The 18213-nt window shown below is 42.5% G+C and overlaps 2 protein-coding genes across 2 annotated transcripts in view; one reads left to right on the top strand and one right to left on the bottom strand.

Moving 5' to 3' along the window:
- Positions 1 to 18213, top strand: part of Arcn1 (archain 1) — a 35222-nt gene that overhangs the window by 8698 nt on the left and 8311 nt on the right. The window contains exons 3-8 of the mRNA XM_004667393.3: positions 1134 to 1313; positions 1430 to 1635; positions 4199 to 4363; positions 12611 to 12776; positions 15557 to 15704; positions 16639 to 16747. Of these exons, the coding sequence (XP_004667450.1) occupies positions 1134 to 1313; positions 1430 to 1635; positions 4199 to 4363; positions 12611 to 12776; positions 15557 to 15704; positions 16639 to 16747 (974 nt within the window). The remainder of the gene's footprint in view (positions 1 to 1133; positions 1314 to 1429; positions 1636 to 4198; positions 4364 to 12610; positions 12777 to 15556; positions 15705 to 16638; positions 16748 to 18213) is intronic.
- On the bottom strand, positions 3014 to 4010 carry LOC105944691 (splicing factor 3B subunit 6-like). The gene is made up of 2 exons (XM_045145236.1): positions 3973 to 4010; positions 3014 to 3410 (listed from the first exon to the last, which is right to left on the bottom strand). Exons 1-2 carry the CDS (start codon positions 4008 to 4010, stop codon positions 3014 to 3016), a joined length of 435 nt encoding a protein of 144 aa, XP_045001171.1.

Below are 18213 nucleotides of genomic sequence, written 5' to 3'. Positions count from 1 at the left end.
GCCTCTGCAAACGAACTCCAGGCGCATGCGCACCCTTGTGCATCTGGCTAACGTGGGACCTGAGGTCCTTAGGCTTCACAGGCAAGCGCTTAACCGCTAAGCCATCTCTCCAGCCCTTTTTAAAATTTTTATTAGCATTTTCCATGATTATAAAAAAAAATCCCATGATAATTTCCTCCCTCCCCCCAGGAATTGCTTTTTCATATGCCAGTTCTCTTTTTTTTTTTTTTTCTCCCGGCAGGGGGGTGGTTTGAGGTAGGGTCTCACTCTAGCCCAGACTGACCTTGATTCACTATGGAGTCTCAGGGTGGCCTTGAACTCATGGTGATCCTCTGCTTCCTAGTGCTTGGATTAAAGGTGTATGCCAACACACCTGCCTAATAAGTAAATAAGACTATGGATACAAACACACACAAAACCCCAATATATTATACCAAAGTCTCGTTTAAAATAAGGACTAAAATGATACTCAGGTTTTTGGCTTATTTGAGCTGGTTTTATGTAGCCCAGGCTGGCTTTGAACTTGCTCTGACCTTAAACATTAGCTCTTCTTGCATCTACCTCCCAAGTGCTGGGATTATAAGTATGCACCAGGACACCTGGCTAGGCTTCAAGGTTTTTTTTTTTTTTTTTTTTTTTTTTTTTTTTTAGGTATTTTTACATATTTATTTATTTGAGAGAGGCAGGCAGAAAGAAAGAGAATGAGTTTGGACATGCCAAGGCCTCCTGCCATTGCAATTGAACTCCAGTCATATCACTTTTGTATCTGGCTTTACATGAGTACTGGGGAATTGAACCAGGCCACTAGGCTTTGCAAGCAAGCGCCTTTAACCACTGAGCATCTCTCTAGCCCTCCTTCAAGTTTTTGTGTATCTTTTTTGTTTTGTTTTGGTTTGGTTTGTTTTTTTTCAAGGTAGGTTCTCACTCTAGCTGAGGCTGACTTGGAATTCACTATATAGTCTCAGGATGGCTTCAAACTCATGGCGATCCTTCTACCTCTGCCTCCCAAGTACCGGGATTAAAGGCGTGTTCCCCCTGTACCCGGCTGAAAGTTAAGTATCTTGAAGCATAAGACTTGGAACCACAGCTTCTGTTAAATTCTAAATCTGCTTTCCATTGCTGTCTGTGATTAGATCCCTGAATATTGCCGAGCCTTAGAGGAAAATGAGATATCTGAGCACTGTTTTGATTTGATTTTTGCTTTTGATGAAATTGTTGCCCTGGGCTATCGGGAGAATGTTAACCTGGCACAGATCAGAACCTTCACAGAGATGGATTCTCATGAGGAGAAGGTGTTCAGAGCAGTCCGAGAGGTAAGTGAAGCCATCTCTGGGACTGCCAATTGTAATGTCTTTTTTCTTACTTAGTCTTCCCTAATCCGATTTTCCTGGTTTTACTTGCTAATATAGGCATACGTATCTCTTTCCAGACTCAAGAACGTGAAGCTAAGGCTGAGATGCGACGTAAAGCGAAGGAATTACAGCAGGCCCGAAGAGATGCAGAGAGACAGGGCAAAAAAGCACCTGGGTTTGGGGGATTTGGTAGCTCTGCAGTATCTGGAGGCAGCACAGCTGCTATGATCACAGAGACCATCATTGAAACTGATAAACCAAAAGTGGCACCTGCACCAGCTAGGTATAATTATGAATTATGCCATGACCTGATTTGCTGTGATAGTTGTCTTATTTCAGGAAGAGGGGAGAATTTTTTATTTTATAAAATAGTTTTTTTTGGGGGGGGGCAGGTGTTTTCAAGGTAGGGTCTTGCTCTAGCCCAGGCTGACTTGGAATTTACTCGTAGTTTTGGGAGGCCTTGAACTCATAGCGATCCTCCTAATTCTGCCTCCCAAGTGCTGAGGTTAAAGGCATGTACCGCCATGCCCATCCTGAGAGAATTGTTGCACCAAGGCCTCTAGCTACTGAAATTGAACTCCAGATGCATGTGCATATGTCATCTTGTGTGTCTAGCTTACATGGTTTCTGGGGAGTTGAACCTGTGTCCTTGGGCTTTGCAGACAAGTGTGTTAACTGCTAACCCATCTCTCTAGCCCCAAGTAGGTTTTTTTTTTTTTTTTTTTTTTTTCTTTCCAGGTAGCGTCTCATTATAGCCCAGGCTGACCTAGAATTCATTAATGTAGCCTCAGGAGGCTGACCTCAAACTCACTGTGATCCTCCTATCTCTGTCTCTTGTCTCCTGAGTGTTGAGATGAAAGGCATGCACCACCACACCTGGCTTTATATTTTATTTTTATTTATTTGAGCGAGAGAAAGAGACACATAGAGGGAGTGTATGTGCCAGGACCTCTAGCCACTGCAAACAAACTCCAGACACATGCTCAAAAACCTTGTGCATCTAGCTTATGTGGGTACTGGATCTTTTGGCTTTGCAGGCAAACAACCGCTAAGCCAGCTTTCCAGCCCATGAATTTTATTTTTATTTATTTATTTATTTTTTTTACAAAAAGCTGCAAGTTTATTAACATAATATAGTATGTACGAAAGTTTCAAGATAGTAAATCCCTGCCATTTTTTTCCTCAAGGAAGGGGTCTCACTCTAGCCCAGTCTGACTAACTCTATAGCCCAAGGATTGCCTCAAATTCACATTGATTCTTCTACCCTCAGCTTCCCAAATGCTGAGATTAAAGGCATGAGCCAGTATGCATGGCTTTGAGCAAGTCATTCATCTTAAGTCTCAAAAAATAAAATAGGGGTTGGAGAGATGGCTCAGAGGTTAAGTGCTTGCCTGTGAAGCCTAAGGACCCTGGTTCGAGGCTCAATTCCCCAGGACCCACATTAGCCAGATGCACAAGGGGTGCACGCGTCTGGAGTTCGTGTGCAGTGCCTGGAAGCCCTGGCGTGCCCATTTCTCTCTCTCCCCCGCCTTCTCTCTCGTCTGTCACTCTTAAATAAATAAAAATAACAACAACAACAAAAAACCCACAATTAAAGAATAGAAAAAAGGAAAAAAATAATAAGTGGGCCTTTGTGAATTTAGTCCAGAATGAAAATACAATTATTTTGGCGGATCCATATTGATGTAGTATTTTTCCTTGAGAAGCTTCAACTGTTCCCCCTCTTTGGTGTTCATCTTTTGAAATGCCCTGTTAGCATTGTAATATAAAACCACAAGGTATCTGTTACACATACTGAATTCTGATAGATGGTCATATGTATTCTTTGCATCAAAGGTATCTTCATAGACCACATAGGCAGTTCTTCCAGTTTCAGGTGTATTTCCTACTCTGATATGGCAAATAGGTCCATATTTCCCAAAGACCTCATGCATTTCTTCAGCTGTAATTTTGCATGATAAATTTTTTATATACAAAATCTGGTTTACTTCAGGAGGAAGGCAAATGTTCGTCCTCTTGGCTACTTGCATTGCTATCCTGGCAGGCTGATGAGTTTTACTGCAGCAAATACAGAATTCCTTGGATCACAGCTGGAGTCTTGACAGCCTACGAGGGCGAGTGGTATCAGCAGCCAGGATATCGACCTTATTTATTTATTTTTGAGATAGGGTTTCACTCTAGTTCAGGCTGACCTGGAATTCACTGTGTAGTCTCAGGGTGGCTTCGAACTCATAGTGTTCCACTATCTCTGCCTCCCGAGTGCTGAGATTAAAGGCATGCACCACCATGCCCAGCTCCATGAATTTTTTAAATCTTGAAGTCTTAGAGGAATCTCTGTACTATCTGAAATTACATATAAAACTTTGTTTATGCATGGTCACATTCATCTGGATGAAAGGTCCTAAGTATCTTTCTGTTCATGAGTCATAAAAATATATATTTGAGTCAGGCGTGGTGGCACCCGCCTTTAATCCCAGCACTCGGGAGGCAGAGGTAGGATAGCCAAGAGTTCAAGGCCACCCTGAGACTACATTGTGAATTCCAGGTCAGCCTGGGTTAGAGTGAGACCTTACGTCAAAAAACAAAAACAAATTATTTATATATGTTTATAATATTATACTGCATAGTGATGATAACTGTCAGTTTGTACAGGTTCATAGTAGATCATCAATATTCTAGTTGTCCACACACACTAGGAAACTTGTGCTTTTCCCTTGAGGTCTTTACATTCCTTTTAAAATAATAGCTTCAGAGAAAGCTTTGTTGCCAGGAAGTCATTAATTAATGTTTAGGGCTTTTGTGTTTTTTAACATGTGTAAGTTCTTATTTTGTATTCCTCCACCTAGACCTTCAGGACCCAGTAAGGCTTTGAAACTTGGAGCCAAAGGAAAGGAAGTAGATAATTTTGTGGACAAGTTGAAATCTGAAGGTGAAACTATCATGTCCTCTAACATGGGGAAGCGTACCTCTGAAGTAACCAAAGTGCACACTCCACTTATTAATATGGAGAGGTAAGTAGTAACCATTTTAAAAATACTTTATTTATTTATTTGAGAGAGAATGGATGTACTAGGACCTATAGCCACCGCAGACAAACTGCAGATGTGTGCACCATCATGTGCATCTGGCTTATGTGGGTACTGGGGAATCGAACCTGGTTCCTTAGGCTTCACAGGCAAGTGCCTTAACCACACTGTGCCATCTCTCCAGCCCTACCTTTTCTTTTTAATTTATTTTATTTTACCATTTTTTCAAGGTAGGGTGTCACTGTAATCCAGGCTGACCTGGAACTCACTATTCAGGCTGGCCTTGAATTCATGGCGATCCTCCTACCCCTGCCTCCTGAGTGCTGGGGTTACAGGTGTATGCCACCATGACCTCAGTACTAAGTTTCAACAAGGACAGACAATGGACTTTTTAAAAAATTTTTTTAAATTTATTTTTATTTATTTATTTGAGAGCAATAGAGACAAAGAAGCAGAGAGAGAGAGAGAATGGCCGCGCTAGGGCCTCCAGCCCCACTGCAGATGAACTCCAGATGTGTGCTCCCCCTTGTACATCGGGCTAATGTGGGTCCTAGGGAATTGAGCCTCGAACTGGGGTCCTTTAGGCTTCACAGGCAAGCGCTTAACTGCTAAGCCATCTCTCCAGCCTTAGAACTCTTTTTTTTTTTCTTTTTTCTTTCTTCTCTTCTTTTTTCCTTTTTTTTTTTTCTTTTTCCTTTTTTGAGGGAAGGTCTCACTCTGACTCAGGCTGACCTGGAATTAACTTTGTAGTCTCAAGGTGACTTTGAACTCACGGCAATCCTCCTACCTCCCCTTCCTGAGAGTGCTGGGATTAAAGGCGTGTGCCACCACACCTTGCAGCCTTAGAACTTTTTATTGACTAACTTCTTCATGCCTATCATGAAGCTTGTGTCTCTTTTTTTAAAATTTTTATTCATTTGATTTATTTTTAACTTTTTAAATAGACTTTTATTAAGAAATACAAAATATTTTGAAATGATTTTTAAAATTCAGTTACATTCTTATCAGCTTGGCTTTTAAAATGGATTTGATCTGGGCTTGGTGGTACATACCTGTAATCTTAGCACTTGGAAATTAGAGGCAGAAGGATCAGGAGTTCCAAGAGTTAGTTCAAGGCCAGCATTCAGCTACATGAGATCCTATCTTGAGGGGGGGAAAAAAAAGGACTTGAATTGGAGAGCTAGAACCATAATGATCCTCACATTATGTTTTGATGTGTCTTTTTCTAATTATAAGCAGAACCACTCTTTAAAATTTATAAAGATCTTTCTTTTTATATAAAGATCTTTAAACAGAATAACATTTTGTCTGTTTTTATTTTGTTTTGTTTTGTTTTTCAAGGCATGGTGTCACTCTAGCCCAGGCTGAGCTGGAATTCACTATGTAGACTCAAAGTGGCCTTGAGCTCACAGTGGTCCTCCTACCTCTACTTCTGAAGTGCTAGTATTAAAGGTGTGCACTGATACACCCAGCTAACATTTTGCCTTTTAAGTATTTGATTTGTATAGAGGGTTTTTTGTTTTTCGAGGTAGGGTCTCTCTCACTTTAGTTCAGACTGTAGTCTAATCTCAGGGTGGTTTCAAACTCATGGCAATTCTCCTACCTCTGCCTCCAAGTGCTGGGATTAAAGACATGCACCATTAGATAGGGAAGAAGAGGCAGATAGAGAAGGAATAGATGCACCAGGGCCTCCAGCTCTGAAAACAAACAACAAACTCATGTACCTCCTTGTGCATCTAGCTTACATGGGTACTGGGGAATTCAACTGGGTCCTTGTGCTTTGCAGGCAAGCTTCTTAACCAGTAAGCCATCTCTCCAGCCTCTTGATTTGAGTTTTCTTAAGTCTTAGGGTTGGGACAGTGGTTGGTGACCTTTTTTTTTTTTGGTTTTTCAAGGTGTAGGGTCTCATTCTAGCTCTGGTTGACCTGGAATTAACTCTGGATTCTCAGGGTGGCCTTGAACTAATGGCATTCCTCCTCCCTCTGCCTCCTGAGTGCTGGGATTAAAGGCATATGCCACCACACCTGGCTTTGTTGGTGACATTTTTAAGTGATAGGTTCATCAAAGTCACATATTCATGGTGACTCAGATTTCTTGTCTTGAAGCCTAGACCTTCTACTGTTTGGAGGCCAAGGGAAGGGTACCTCTTCTATCAGAGGCACATAACAAGAGGCTGTTTACTCTTTTTTTTTTCCCCCCAAGTGTAGGAACTCACATTGGCCCAAGCTGACCTGGAATTCACTATGTAGTCTCAGGGTGGCCAAACTCCAGATGTGTATACCTCTTTGTACATCTGGCTAACATGGGTTCTGGGGAATTGAACCTGGGTCCTTTGGCTTTGCAGGCAAATGTCTTAACCACTAAGCCATCCCTCCAACCCAGACCTTTATATTCTTGAACCTGATTATTTTGTTCCTAGGAGACTTAAAAGGTTAGAACCAAAAACAAAGTAAGAGATCAAAATATTCATTGCAGCCACTGCAGTCTGCCTGGGTAAAAGTAGTTCTGTTACAGAATAGGGTAGATTGTACTTATTTTTAAAATTTTTTTGAAATTTTTATTTGAGAGCAACAGAGAGAGAGAGAATGGGTGCATCAGGGCCTCCAGCCACTGCAAATGAACTCCAAATGCATGCACCACATTGTGCATTTGGCTTTCGTGGATACTGAGGAATGGAGCCTCGAGCCAGGGCCCTTAGGCTTCACAGGCAAGCACTTAACTACTAAGCCATTTCTCCAGCCCCCAATTGTACTTAATTTTAACAATTGCCCAAAGCAGTGGCAGCTTTTATTTTTTATTTATTTTGTTTTTTTCAAAGTAAGGTCTTGCTCTAGCCCAGGCTGACCTGGAATTCACTATGTAGTCTCAGAGTGGCCTCCAACTCACTATGATCCTCCTACCTCTGCCTCCCGAGTGCTGGGATTAAAGGCATGCACCAACATGCCTGGCTTTTTTTTTTTTTTTAGGTCTTCACGCAGGCTTACCTGGCATTCACTTTGTAGTCCCAGGCTGTCCTTGAACTCTCAGTGATCCAGCCTTCTGAGTGCTAGGATTAAAGGCATGTGTCACCACACCTGGCTTAATTTTTTTATTGTTTCACATATATTATTTATTACTTGTTGGCGTTTTCAAGGTAGGGTCTCACTCTAGCCGTCTCACTCTAGCCTAAGCTGGCCTGGAATTCACCGTATAGTCTCAGGGTAGCCTCAATCTCACAGCAGTCCTCCTACCTCTGCCTCCCGAGTGCTGGGAATAAAGGCATGTACCACCATGCCTGGTTTAGCTTTCTTTTTCTTTTTTTATTTTTTTTTAAATTTATTTATTTGAAAGCGACAGACAGAGAGAAAGACAGATAGAGGGAGAGGAGAGAATGGGCGTGCCAGGGCTTCCAGCCTCTGCAAACGAACTCCAGACGCGTGCGCCCCCTTGTGCATCTGGCTAACATGGGACCTGGAGAACCGAACCTCGAACCGGGGTCCTTAGGCTTCACAGGCAAGCGCTTAACTGCTAAGCCATCTCTCCAGCCCATTAGCTTTCTTTTTAATATTTTATTTATTTATTTAAGAGCAAGATAGAGGGCAGAGAAGAGGCAGATAGAATGGGCATGCCAGGGCCTGTAGCTACTGCAAATGAACTCCAGACATATGTGCCACCTTGTGCATCTGGCTTAAGTGGGTACTGGAGAATTGAACCTGGGTCCTTAGGCTTCCCAGGCAAACACCTTAACCACTAAGCCATCTCTCCAGCCCTGTTAGTTGTTTCTTTAATGCAAAATTCAAAAGGTGTTATTATAAAAAGTTTTCCCCAGCTATGCTAATTGTACATGTTGCAGTAACTTAAAATTAACTGGGTTTTTTTTGTGTATCTCTGAGGAGATAGTCTACAGTATATAGAGGTATAAAAAGCATGTCTATATTTCTTTTAAAATATTTATATTTATTTATTTGCAAGCAGAGAGAGAAGGAGTATGACAGGGCCTCTAGCTGCTGCAAACTAATTCCAAATGCTTGTACTACTTGGTGTATCTGGCTTTACATGGTTACTGGGGCATCAAACCTGGCTTGTTAGGCTCTGCAAGCACCTTAACCACTGAACCATCTCTCCAGTCCTTATATTTCTCTTTTAATATTTCATTTATTTATTTGAGGGGGGCCAGATAGAGAGAATGGGCACACCAGAGCATCTAGCCACAGCAAACAAACTCTGCCTAGTACCTCTGCCTTTTTGTGGGTACTAGGGAGTCAAACCTGGGTCTTTTAGCTTTGCCAGCAAGTGCCTTAACCACTAAACTATCTCTTGAGCCTTATATTTTTTTTTAAAAGGAATTTTTATTTTTTATTTTTTTTTTTAATATTTTTTATTTATTTATTTGAGAGCGACAGACACAGAGAGAAAGACAGATAGAGGGAGAGAGAGAGAATGGGCGCGCCAGGGCTTCCAGCCTCTGCAAACGAACTCCAGACGCGTGCGCCCCCTTGTGCATCTGGCTAACGTGGGACCTGGGGAACCGAGCCTCGAACCGGGGTCCTTAGGCTTCACAGGCAAGCGCTTAACCGCTAAGCCATCTCTCCAGCCCTTAAAAGGAATTTTTAAAATGTATTTTATTTATTTCTTTACTTATCTATTTAACAGAGAGAGGGGGGCAGACAGAGAGAAAGAGAAAATGGGCACACCAGGGCCTCCAGCCACTGCAAATGAACTCCAGACATATGCACCCCCTTGTGTATATGGCCTGTGTGGGTCCTGGGTAATCTAACCATGGTTCTTAGGCTTCACAGGCAAATGCCTTAACTGCTAAGCCATTTCCCCAGACCCTAAAAAGATGTTTTTATACATTATATAGGTATACATACATAATTTTTATACAAAGCAGCCACATGCTAAACACAGTCTACATTTTTCCACTTTACAGGTATTTATTTCTTTCTTTGAGGGCTGGGAATGCAACTTAGTGATAGAAAGCTTATTTAATATGTATAAGACCCTGTGGTGGTTTGATTGAGCTGTCACCCATAAACTCGGGTGTTCTGAATGCTAGGTTCCCAGCTGATGGAGATTTGGGAATTAACACCTTTTGGATGTAGTGTATTACCAGGGTGGGGTTATGGGTATTATAGCAGTTTTCCTTTGCCAGTGTTCGGCACACTCTCCTGTTGCTCATCTTCTGTTGGTGAGGAGGCATTGTCCACCCTGTGCTCATGCCATTGTTTTCCCCTGCCATCATGGAGCTTCCCCTCGAGTCTGTAAGCCAAAATAAAATAAACCTTTTTCCACAAGCTGCTCTTGGTTGGGTGATTTCTGCCAGCAATGTGAACCTGACTGCATCAGGCCTGAGTTCCAGCAGAGCAAAAAATGAAAAAGTCGAGGGCGGTGGGGGGGGGGGGGACTCAAAAATTTCCTTAATGACCTGGACTAGATCCTGTACTGTACTTGTAATAATAACATTATTTGGTTAACTGACACAAATGGCATATGATTGCTAGATTGGATTAAAATGTTGCTTCAGTGTAAATTTGTTAAATTGATGAAGGCATTATGATTACAGGATAGTGATTCCTAGTCTTAGAATAAAGTACATACAAGCAAATGGATATGATATTTACAAACCTGTCTTTTAATAGTTAGGGAAGAATAATCAGTGTTCAATTACATGTGTAATACTTATTTTTTCTGATTTATTTTTATTTATTTATTAGAGAGAGGGAGGAGGAGAGAGAGAATGGATGCACCAGGGCCTCTGGCCACTGCAAACAAATTCCAGACACATGCACCACCTTGTCCATCTGGTTTACATGGGACCTGGAGAATTGAACCTGGGCCCTTAGGCTTAACAGGCAAACACTTTAACCACTAAGCCCCATACATAATATTTAAAGAGAGGACATACAAATGATAAAATATTAAATACAAAGGGTATATTTGTATTCTTTGTATAATTTTTATTCAGTTTTTGAGGCAGGGTCTCACTATACTCCAGGTTGACCTGGAACACTTTTAGGCTGGCCTTGAACTCACTGTAGTTCTTGTACCTCAGCCTCCTAAGGGCTGGGACTAAAGGTGTGCACTACCACTCCCAGCTTTTTTCTTTTCTTTTTCTTTTTCTCTTCTTTTTTTTTTTTTAAGGTAGGGTCTCACTGTAGTTCAGGCTGACCTGGAATTCCCTATGTAGTCTCAGAGTGGCCTCAAACTCACAGTAATCCTCTTATCTCTACCTCCCGAGTGCTGAGTGCTGGGATTAAAGGCGTATGCCACCATGCCTGGCTCCAGCTATTATATTTAACATTTGAACAGTAATCTTCCTGCCTCAGCCTCCTGAGTGGTAGGATTGCAGGCATATGCTGGCACACTTGCTTTAGAGATTATTTTCAAATTGAAAGCTTTTTAAAAATTGTTCCCCCTTTTTTTTGTTGGGGGTGGGCTTATTTTGACTTACAGACTCAAAGGGAAGCTCCAAAATGGCATGAGCAGAGGGTGGACATCACCTCCTGGCCAACATCAGATGGACAGCAGCAACAGAAGAGTTTGCCAAATACTGGCAAGAGGAAGCTGGCTATGATGTCCATAAGCCTACCCTCAATAACACACTGCCTCCAGGAGGCTGTAATTCTCAAATTTCCATCAGGGTTAGGGTAGCTGGCAGCTCTCCTTGGTGACCATCCCACAGTTCTGGCATCTCCATTGGGCCTCCATGCAGGTAATAAGCCTGCTTCACACTGCTCATAGCCATTTCTAAAATATAAAACTGTGTTGCAAATTCAGTGACCCCCTCTGTCCAGCATCTGTTGTACTCCATAATACCAGGTGGGATACCAGTTTATTAATCCAGGGGGGAATAAAGCAGACTTTGAAGAACAGGATACTCCTTCAGCATCAGGCCCCTTCAAAAGACTCTGCATTCTTCTTGTTGCCCATATGCAGATCAGCTGGCCCAATCTCAAAGGTTATGTAATCTTTTTTCTTTTCTTTTTTTTGGGGTGGGGGGTTCAAGGTAGGGTCCAGGCTGACCTGGAATTAACTAGTCTCAGGGTGGCCTCAAACTCATGGTGATCCTCCTACCTCTGCCTCCCAAGTGCTGGGATTAAAGGTGTGCGCCACCACGCCCAGCTGGTTATGTAATCTTTTAAATAATGATTGCAGTTGAACAGGCAAAAGTTTTGGCCCAAAGATTTCATTTCTGTGCCATATCCCTCTGCTGACACCAGTACATTTTCACACATTGCTACCCTGCACAAGTTTTCAGGCATAACAGCAAGCTTCTCACACAAACTGCTTCTAGCCCAACCCAGGCAAAGCTCTTTCTCACCCTCATAAGACAAACATCACAATCCATAGTTCTTACTGCATTCAGGTCTTTCAACTCTGACCAGAATAGTTCAAGAAGCTGTACTTAACACCACTGCAAGGTATCTCTTAGGCCAGGGTTTCAAATTTGTACATATTCTTCCAACAAAGCAGTTCCAAAAGGTCAAAAGCCACATAGTCAGGTTTCTAGCAGGAGTGACACCACTTCTCAGTACCAGCTTTACTGTTGTACTCACATTCACATTGTTGGCAGGAAACACCAGACCAACAGCAGTGGGGGGAAGGGTTTATTTTGGCTTACAGACTCGAGGGAAAGCTCCATGATGGCAGGGAAGAACGATGGCATGAGCAGAGGGCAGACATCACCTCCTGGACAACATCAGATGGACAACAGCAACAGTAGGGTGTGCCCAGTTTCTCACTTTTTTTCTTTCTTTATTATTACTATTTTTTTTGATATTAGATTTTGGACGTAATGTCCCCTTTAATCCCAACACTTGCAGAGGTAGGTGGATTGCTGTGAGTTCAAGGCCACCCTGAGACTACATAGTGAATTCCAGCCCAGTCGGGCTAGAAAGTAAGACCTTACCTCAAAAAAACAAAATAAATAAATAAGTTAATAATTTTCAGTGAGTACTGATTGTTTAAAAGGATTAGAATATATATTTAAGATAAATTCTGAGCCTTGTGTGGTAGCACACACCTTTAATCCCAGCACTCGAGAAGCAGAGGTAGGAGGATTCCCGTGAGTTCAAAGCCACCCTGAGACAACATAGTGAATTCCAGGTCAGTCTGGACTAGAGTGAGACACTACCTCGAAAACCAAAATTAAAAAAAAAAAAGAATGTAAAGCTTTAATTAATGACTAATCTGTATTAAACCCTGGAGAAAGGTTGTTTTCTGAATAAATTTCTTGCCTTGGCTTTATAGTGTGCATATGAAGATTGAAGAAAAGATTACCCTAACCTGTGGTCGAGATGGAGGATTACAGAATATGGAGTTGCATGGCATGATCATGCTTAGGATCTCAGATGACAAATTTGGCCGAATTCGTCTTCATGTAGAAAATGAAGATAAGAGAGGAGTTCAGCTACAGGTATGTAGAAGCTAGCTTTTCAGAGTGAGTATTTACACTTTGGTCTACCTAGCCCAGTCTTCTTCCTTTTTTTTTTTCCCAGTGCTGGGAGTGGAACCCAGGCCCTTGTGCATACTAGGCACATTATTCTACCACCAAACTACATTCCTGATCCTTGCTTTGTAGTTGTACATGTGAGTGTTGTGTGTGTAGGTAGGTGTGTGTACCTGCTGATGTAATGTGTACATATGGAGGCCAGAAGAAAACCTTGAGTTTTGCTCACTCAGAGGCTTCTTAAATTTTTTTTTATTTTTTGGATTTTGAAGATATGGCTTTGCGCTAGCTCAGGCTGGCCTCAAAGTGATCCTCCTACCTCTGCCATTGGATGCTGGGATTAAAGGCATGTGCTGCCATGCCTGATGCTTCTCCTTTCTTCCCCTCTATTCCCTTCCCTTCCCATCTTCCTTTTCCCCCTCCCCCTCCTTCTTTATTTCTCTGTCTCTCTCTTTCTTTCTTTCTTTTTTTTCAAGGTAGGGTCTCACTCTAGCCTGGGCTGACCTGGAATTCACTTTACTCTCAGGGCTGCCTCATACTCATGGTGATCCTCCTACCTCTGTCTCCCAGGTGCTGGATTAAAGACCCACTATCATGCCTGGCTTTTTTTATCTTTATTTATTTATTTTTGAGGCAGGGTCTTTCACGGGCCTGGAACTTGTCAATTGTGCTAGTCTGGCTGTCCAACAAATCCCAGGGATCTGCCTATTTCTACCACCCCAGTGCTAGGATTATAAAATATAACACCATTGGCTAGGCATGGTGGCGCACGCCTTTAATCCCAGCACTTGGGAGGCAGAGGTAGGAGGATTGCCGAGAGTTCAAGGCCACCCTGAGACTACATAGTGAATTTCAGGTCAGCCTGGCTTAGAATGAGACCCTACCTCAAAAAACAACTTGGGGGCGGGGGAGGCTGCAGGGATGGTTTAGCAGTTAAGGCATTTGCCTGCAAAGCCAAAGGACCCAGGTTCAATTCCCCAGGACCCAGATGCACAAGGGGTCACACATGTCTGGAGTTCATTTGCAGTGGCTGGAGGCCATGGTATACCCATTCTCTCTCTCCCTCTTCCTCTCGGTCAAATAAATAAATAAAATATTTAAAAAAAAAGTCAGGAGGCAGAGGTAGGAGCATTGCTGTGAGTTCGAGGCCACCCTGAGACTATATAGTGAATTCCAGGTCAGCCTAGCCTACTGTGAGACCTTACCTCTAACCCGCCCCCCCAAAAAAGATATAACACCATGCCTGACTTTATTTATTTGAGCGAGGGCGGGAGGGAGAGAGAAAGAGAGAGAGAAAAAGAGGTAGAGAGAGAATGGCACATTAGGCATTTTGTGGGTCCTGGGGAGTTGAACTTGGGTCCTTTGGCTTTGCAGGTAACCACCTTAAGCACTAAGCCATCTCTCTAGTCCCTGGCTTCTTTTAATGTAGGCTATGACATTGAACTCAGGTCCTTATGCTTACAAGGCAAGCAATTACCAGCTCCTGGCCCTTGAATTCTTTTTTTTTTTTTTTTTTTAATTTTATTTATGAGAGATAGAGAATATGGGTGTGCTGGGGCCTCTAGCCACTGCAAATGAATTTCAGGTACATGTACCACCATGTATATCTGGCTTATGTGGGTTCTAGGGAATTGAACCTGGGTCCTTAGACTTTACAGCAGGCACCTTAACTGCTAAGCCGTCTCTAGCCGTACCGTTGATTTTTTATTTTTATTTTTATTTTTTTAGTTTTCTGAAGTAGGATCTCACTCTAGCTAAGGCTAACCTGGAATTCACTGTGTAGTCCCAGAGTGACGCCAACTCATGGCGATCTTCCTACCTTTGCTTCCCCTCCCGAGTGCTGGGATTAAAGGCATGTGCCACCATGCCTGGCTCCTACCCTTGAATTTTTTTTTTTTTTTTTTTTTTTTTGGTTTTTCGAGGTAGGGTCTTACTCTAGTCCAGGCTGACCAGGAATTAACTATGTAGTCTCAGGGTGGCCTCGAAATCACGGCGATCCTCCTACCTCTGCCTCCCGAGTGCTGGGATTAAAGGCATGCGCCACCACGCCCGGCTACCCCTTGAATTTTTGATGGAGGCACATAACTATGCGGCTCTGCCTGGCCTGGAACTCCCTGTGTTGTCCAGGTTGATCTCTAACTTAAACTCCTCCTGCCTCTATCCTCTGAGTACTGGGGCTACAGGTGTGTACTACCATGCATGGCTAAATGTTTTATATGTCAAGTCTTTGTGGAAGCCAAATCTTTCTATAAAACCAAAAAGTATTTGAATTTATTAGGTATCCTATTAATATTATTTTCAGGTATCCTATTTTAGATGCTAAAATTGAAGACTGTGTAAGCCCAGAGGAAGGTTATTTCCTTTTGTCATTTCTTGTTTTTGGTGGGGGTTAGGGAGTACTGAGATAGGATTTCATTAGCCTAGGCCACATACATATACATATACATATACATATACATATACATATACATATACATATACATATACATATACATATACATATACATACACACACACGCACACACACACACATATATGTGAAGATGACGGTGACCTTGAATTTCTTGTCCTTCTGCCTCCAGCTCTCAAGTTCTGGGATTGCAGGCATCGGCCCCCATGCTTGGTGTATGCAGTGCTGGGGATAGAACCCAGCATCCTAGGCAAGCACTGTACCAACTTAGCCACAGCCGCAGCACCTTCTCTTTACCATTTGTGGTTTCTTAGGTTTCTTTACTTTCTCATTCCAGACCCATCCAAATGTGGATAAAAAACTTTTCACCACAGAGTCTCTAATTGGCTTGAAGAATCCAGAGAAGTCATTTCCAGTCAACAGTGATGTAGGAGTACTAAAGTGGAGACTACAAACAACAGAGGAATCTTTCATTCCATTGACAAGTAAGTGCCACTGGCTAGTATGCTCTTCCCTCATTACCATAGCAAGTGTTTTTTGTTTGTTTGTTTGTTTTTGATAAAATGACCTTTTCAAACTGTACTTTATATCGCATTTTGTGTGTTTTTGTTTTGTTTTTTGAGGTAAGGTCTTCCAGGCTGACCTGGGAATTAACTTTGTAGGCTCAGGGTGGCCTTGAAAGGTTTTATTTTTATTTATTTATTTTTTTTTTAATTTAGTAGAGTGGGGGAGAATGGCCACATCAAGGCCTCTAGCTTCTGCAAACATACTCCAGATGCATCTGCTACCATGTACATCAGGCTTATATGGGACCTGGAGAATCAAATGTGGGTACTTAGGGTTCACAAACATGTACCTTAACTACTAAGCTATCTCTCCAGTCCTGATTTTTTTTTTTTTTTTGAGAGAGAGAGCATGCACCAGGGCCTCCAGCCATTGCAAACAACTCTAGACTCATGAGCCTCGGATCTGGCTTACATTGGTCCTGGGAATCAAACCAGGGTTCTTTGACTTTGCAGGCAAATGCCTAACCACTAAGCAATCTTCTCCAGCCTCCTGCTTTTTTTTTTTTAACCTTTAATTTGGAAATAATTGTTTTAAATATAGTTTACATTAGGATGTTTTAGGCTTATAGTTGTAAGCTCGTGTTGGCTTTTAGTTTGTTTATTTGCTTGTTTTCTGAGGTAGGGTTTCACTCTAGTCCAGGCTGACCTGGAATTCACTATGTAGTCTCAGGGTGTCCTTAAACTCATGGTGATCCACCTACCTCTGCCTCCTGAGTGCTGAGATTAAAGGCGTATGCCACAACGCCTGGCTTTTTAAATTTTTCTTCATGCAGTTGATCTTAGCCAAAAGGCTAAGAGGTGATTCTGTTCATTTTGTAATGTTCTAATGTGGCTGCTTTCTTTTTCTCCTTAGTTAATTGCTGGCCTTCAGAAAGTGGAAATGGCTGTGATGTCAACATAGAATATGAATTGCAAGAAGATAATTTAGAACTGAATGATGTGGTCATCACCATCCCACTCCCGTAAGTGGAGTTCTCCTAATAATCCTATTTCCTACGTTGGCTTATAGAGCTGATTCCTGGTCTTTTGGAACTTGTTTTGGAGACAGTACTTCACTGGCTATCCTTTTACTTCACTCTTTTGTTTTTGTCCTGTAGTGCTGGGGACTGGACGCCTTGTGCATGATGGTTGAATGTTCTACGACCCCTGAGCTGTACCTCTAGCCCTTTTGTCCACTTTTTGTTTATTCGGAGGTACAGTCTCGCTCTAGCCCAGGCTGACCTGGAATTCACTATTGTAGTCTCAGGGGGGGTGGCCTTGAACTCACACGCTGTCCTCCTACCTCTGTCTCCAAGTGCTGGGCGTTAAAGGCATGTGGCTACCATGCCCTTGGCCTGATAGTTGCTTTATCATGTATCCAAGTATGAGGCTCCTTAGTCCCAGCACTTGGGAGGTAGAGTCAGGAGGATCAACAGTAGCTGAGACTTTAACCTGGAGAATCAAATGTGGGTACTTAGGGTTCACAACATGTACCTTAACTACTAAGCTATCTCTCCAGTCCTGATTTTTTTTTTTTTTTTGAGAGAGAGAGCATGCACCGGGCCTGCAGCCATTGCAAACAACTCTAGACTCATGAGCACCTGAATACACTATGTAGTCTCAGGGTGTCCTTGAAACTATGGTGATCCACCTACCTCTGCCTCCTGAGTGCTGAGGATTAAAGGCGTATGCCACAACGCCTGGCTTTTTAAATTTTTCTTCATGCAGTTGATCTTAGCCAAAAGGCTAAGAGGTGATTCTGTTCATTTTGTAATGTTCTAATGTGGCTGCTTTCTTTTTCTCCTTAGTTAATTGCTGGCCTTCAGAAAGTGGAAATGGCTGTGATGTCAACATAGAATATGAATTGCAAGAAGATAATTTAGAACTGAATGATGTGGTCATCACCATCCCACTCCCGTAAGTGGAGTTCTCCTAATAATCCTATTTCCTACGTTGGCTTATAGAGCTGATTCCTGGTCTTTTGGAACTTGTTTTGGAGACAGTACTTCACTGGCTATCCTTTTACTTCACTCTTTTGTTTTTGTCCTGTAGTGCTGGGGACTGGACGCCTTGTGCATGATGGTTGAATGTTCTACCCCTGAGCTGTACCTCTAGCCCTTTTTCCACTTTTTTGTTTATTCGAGGTACAGTCTCGCTCTAGCCCAGGCTGACCTGGAATTCACTATGTAGTCTCAGGGTGGCCTTGAACTCACAGCAGTCCTCCTACCTCTGTCTCCCAAGTGCTGGGGTTAAAGGCATGGGCTACCATGCCCTTGGCCTGATAGTTGCTTCTTAAAAATGACCCATTGTATCCAAGTATGATGGCTCACTCCATTAATCCCAGCAGTTGAAAGGCTGAGGTAGGAGGATCCTTGTGAGTTCCAGGCCAGCCTGGGCTGTAGTGAGACCATGCCTCACAAAAACAAAAGCTGAGTGGGAGGATCACTGT

The sequence above is a fragment of the Jaculus jaculus genome, chromosome 3, assembly GCF_020740685.1.
Source record: "Jaculus jaculus isolate mJacJac1 chromosome 3, mJacJac1.mat.Y.cur, whole genome shotgun sequence".
Lineage (NCBI taxonomy): Eukaryota > Metazoa > Chordata > Mammalia > Rodentia > Dipodidae > Jaculus > Jaculus jaculus.
Note: the sequence above shows the minus strand (reverse complement) of the source record. Positions and strands in the feature narration are given on the sequence as shown.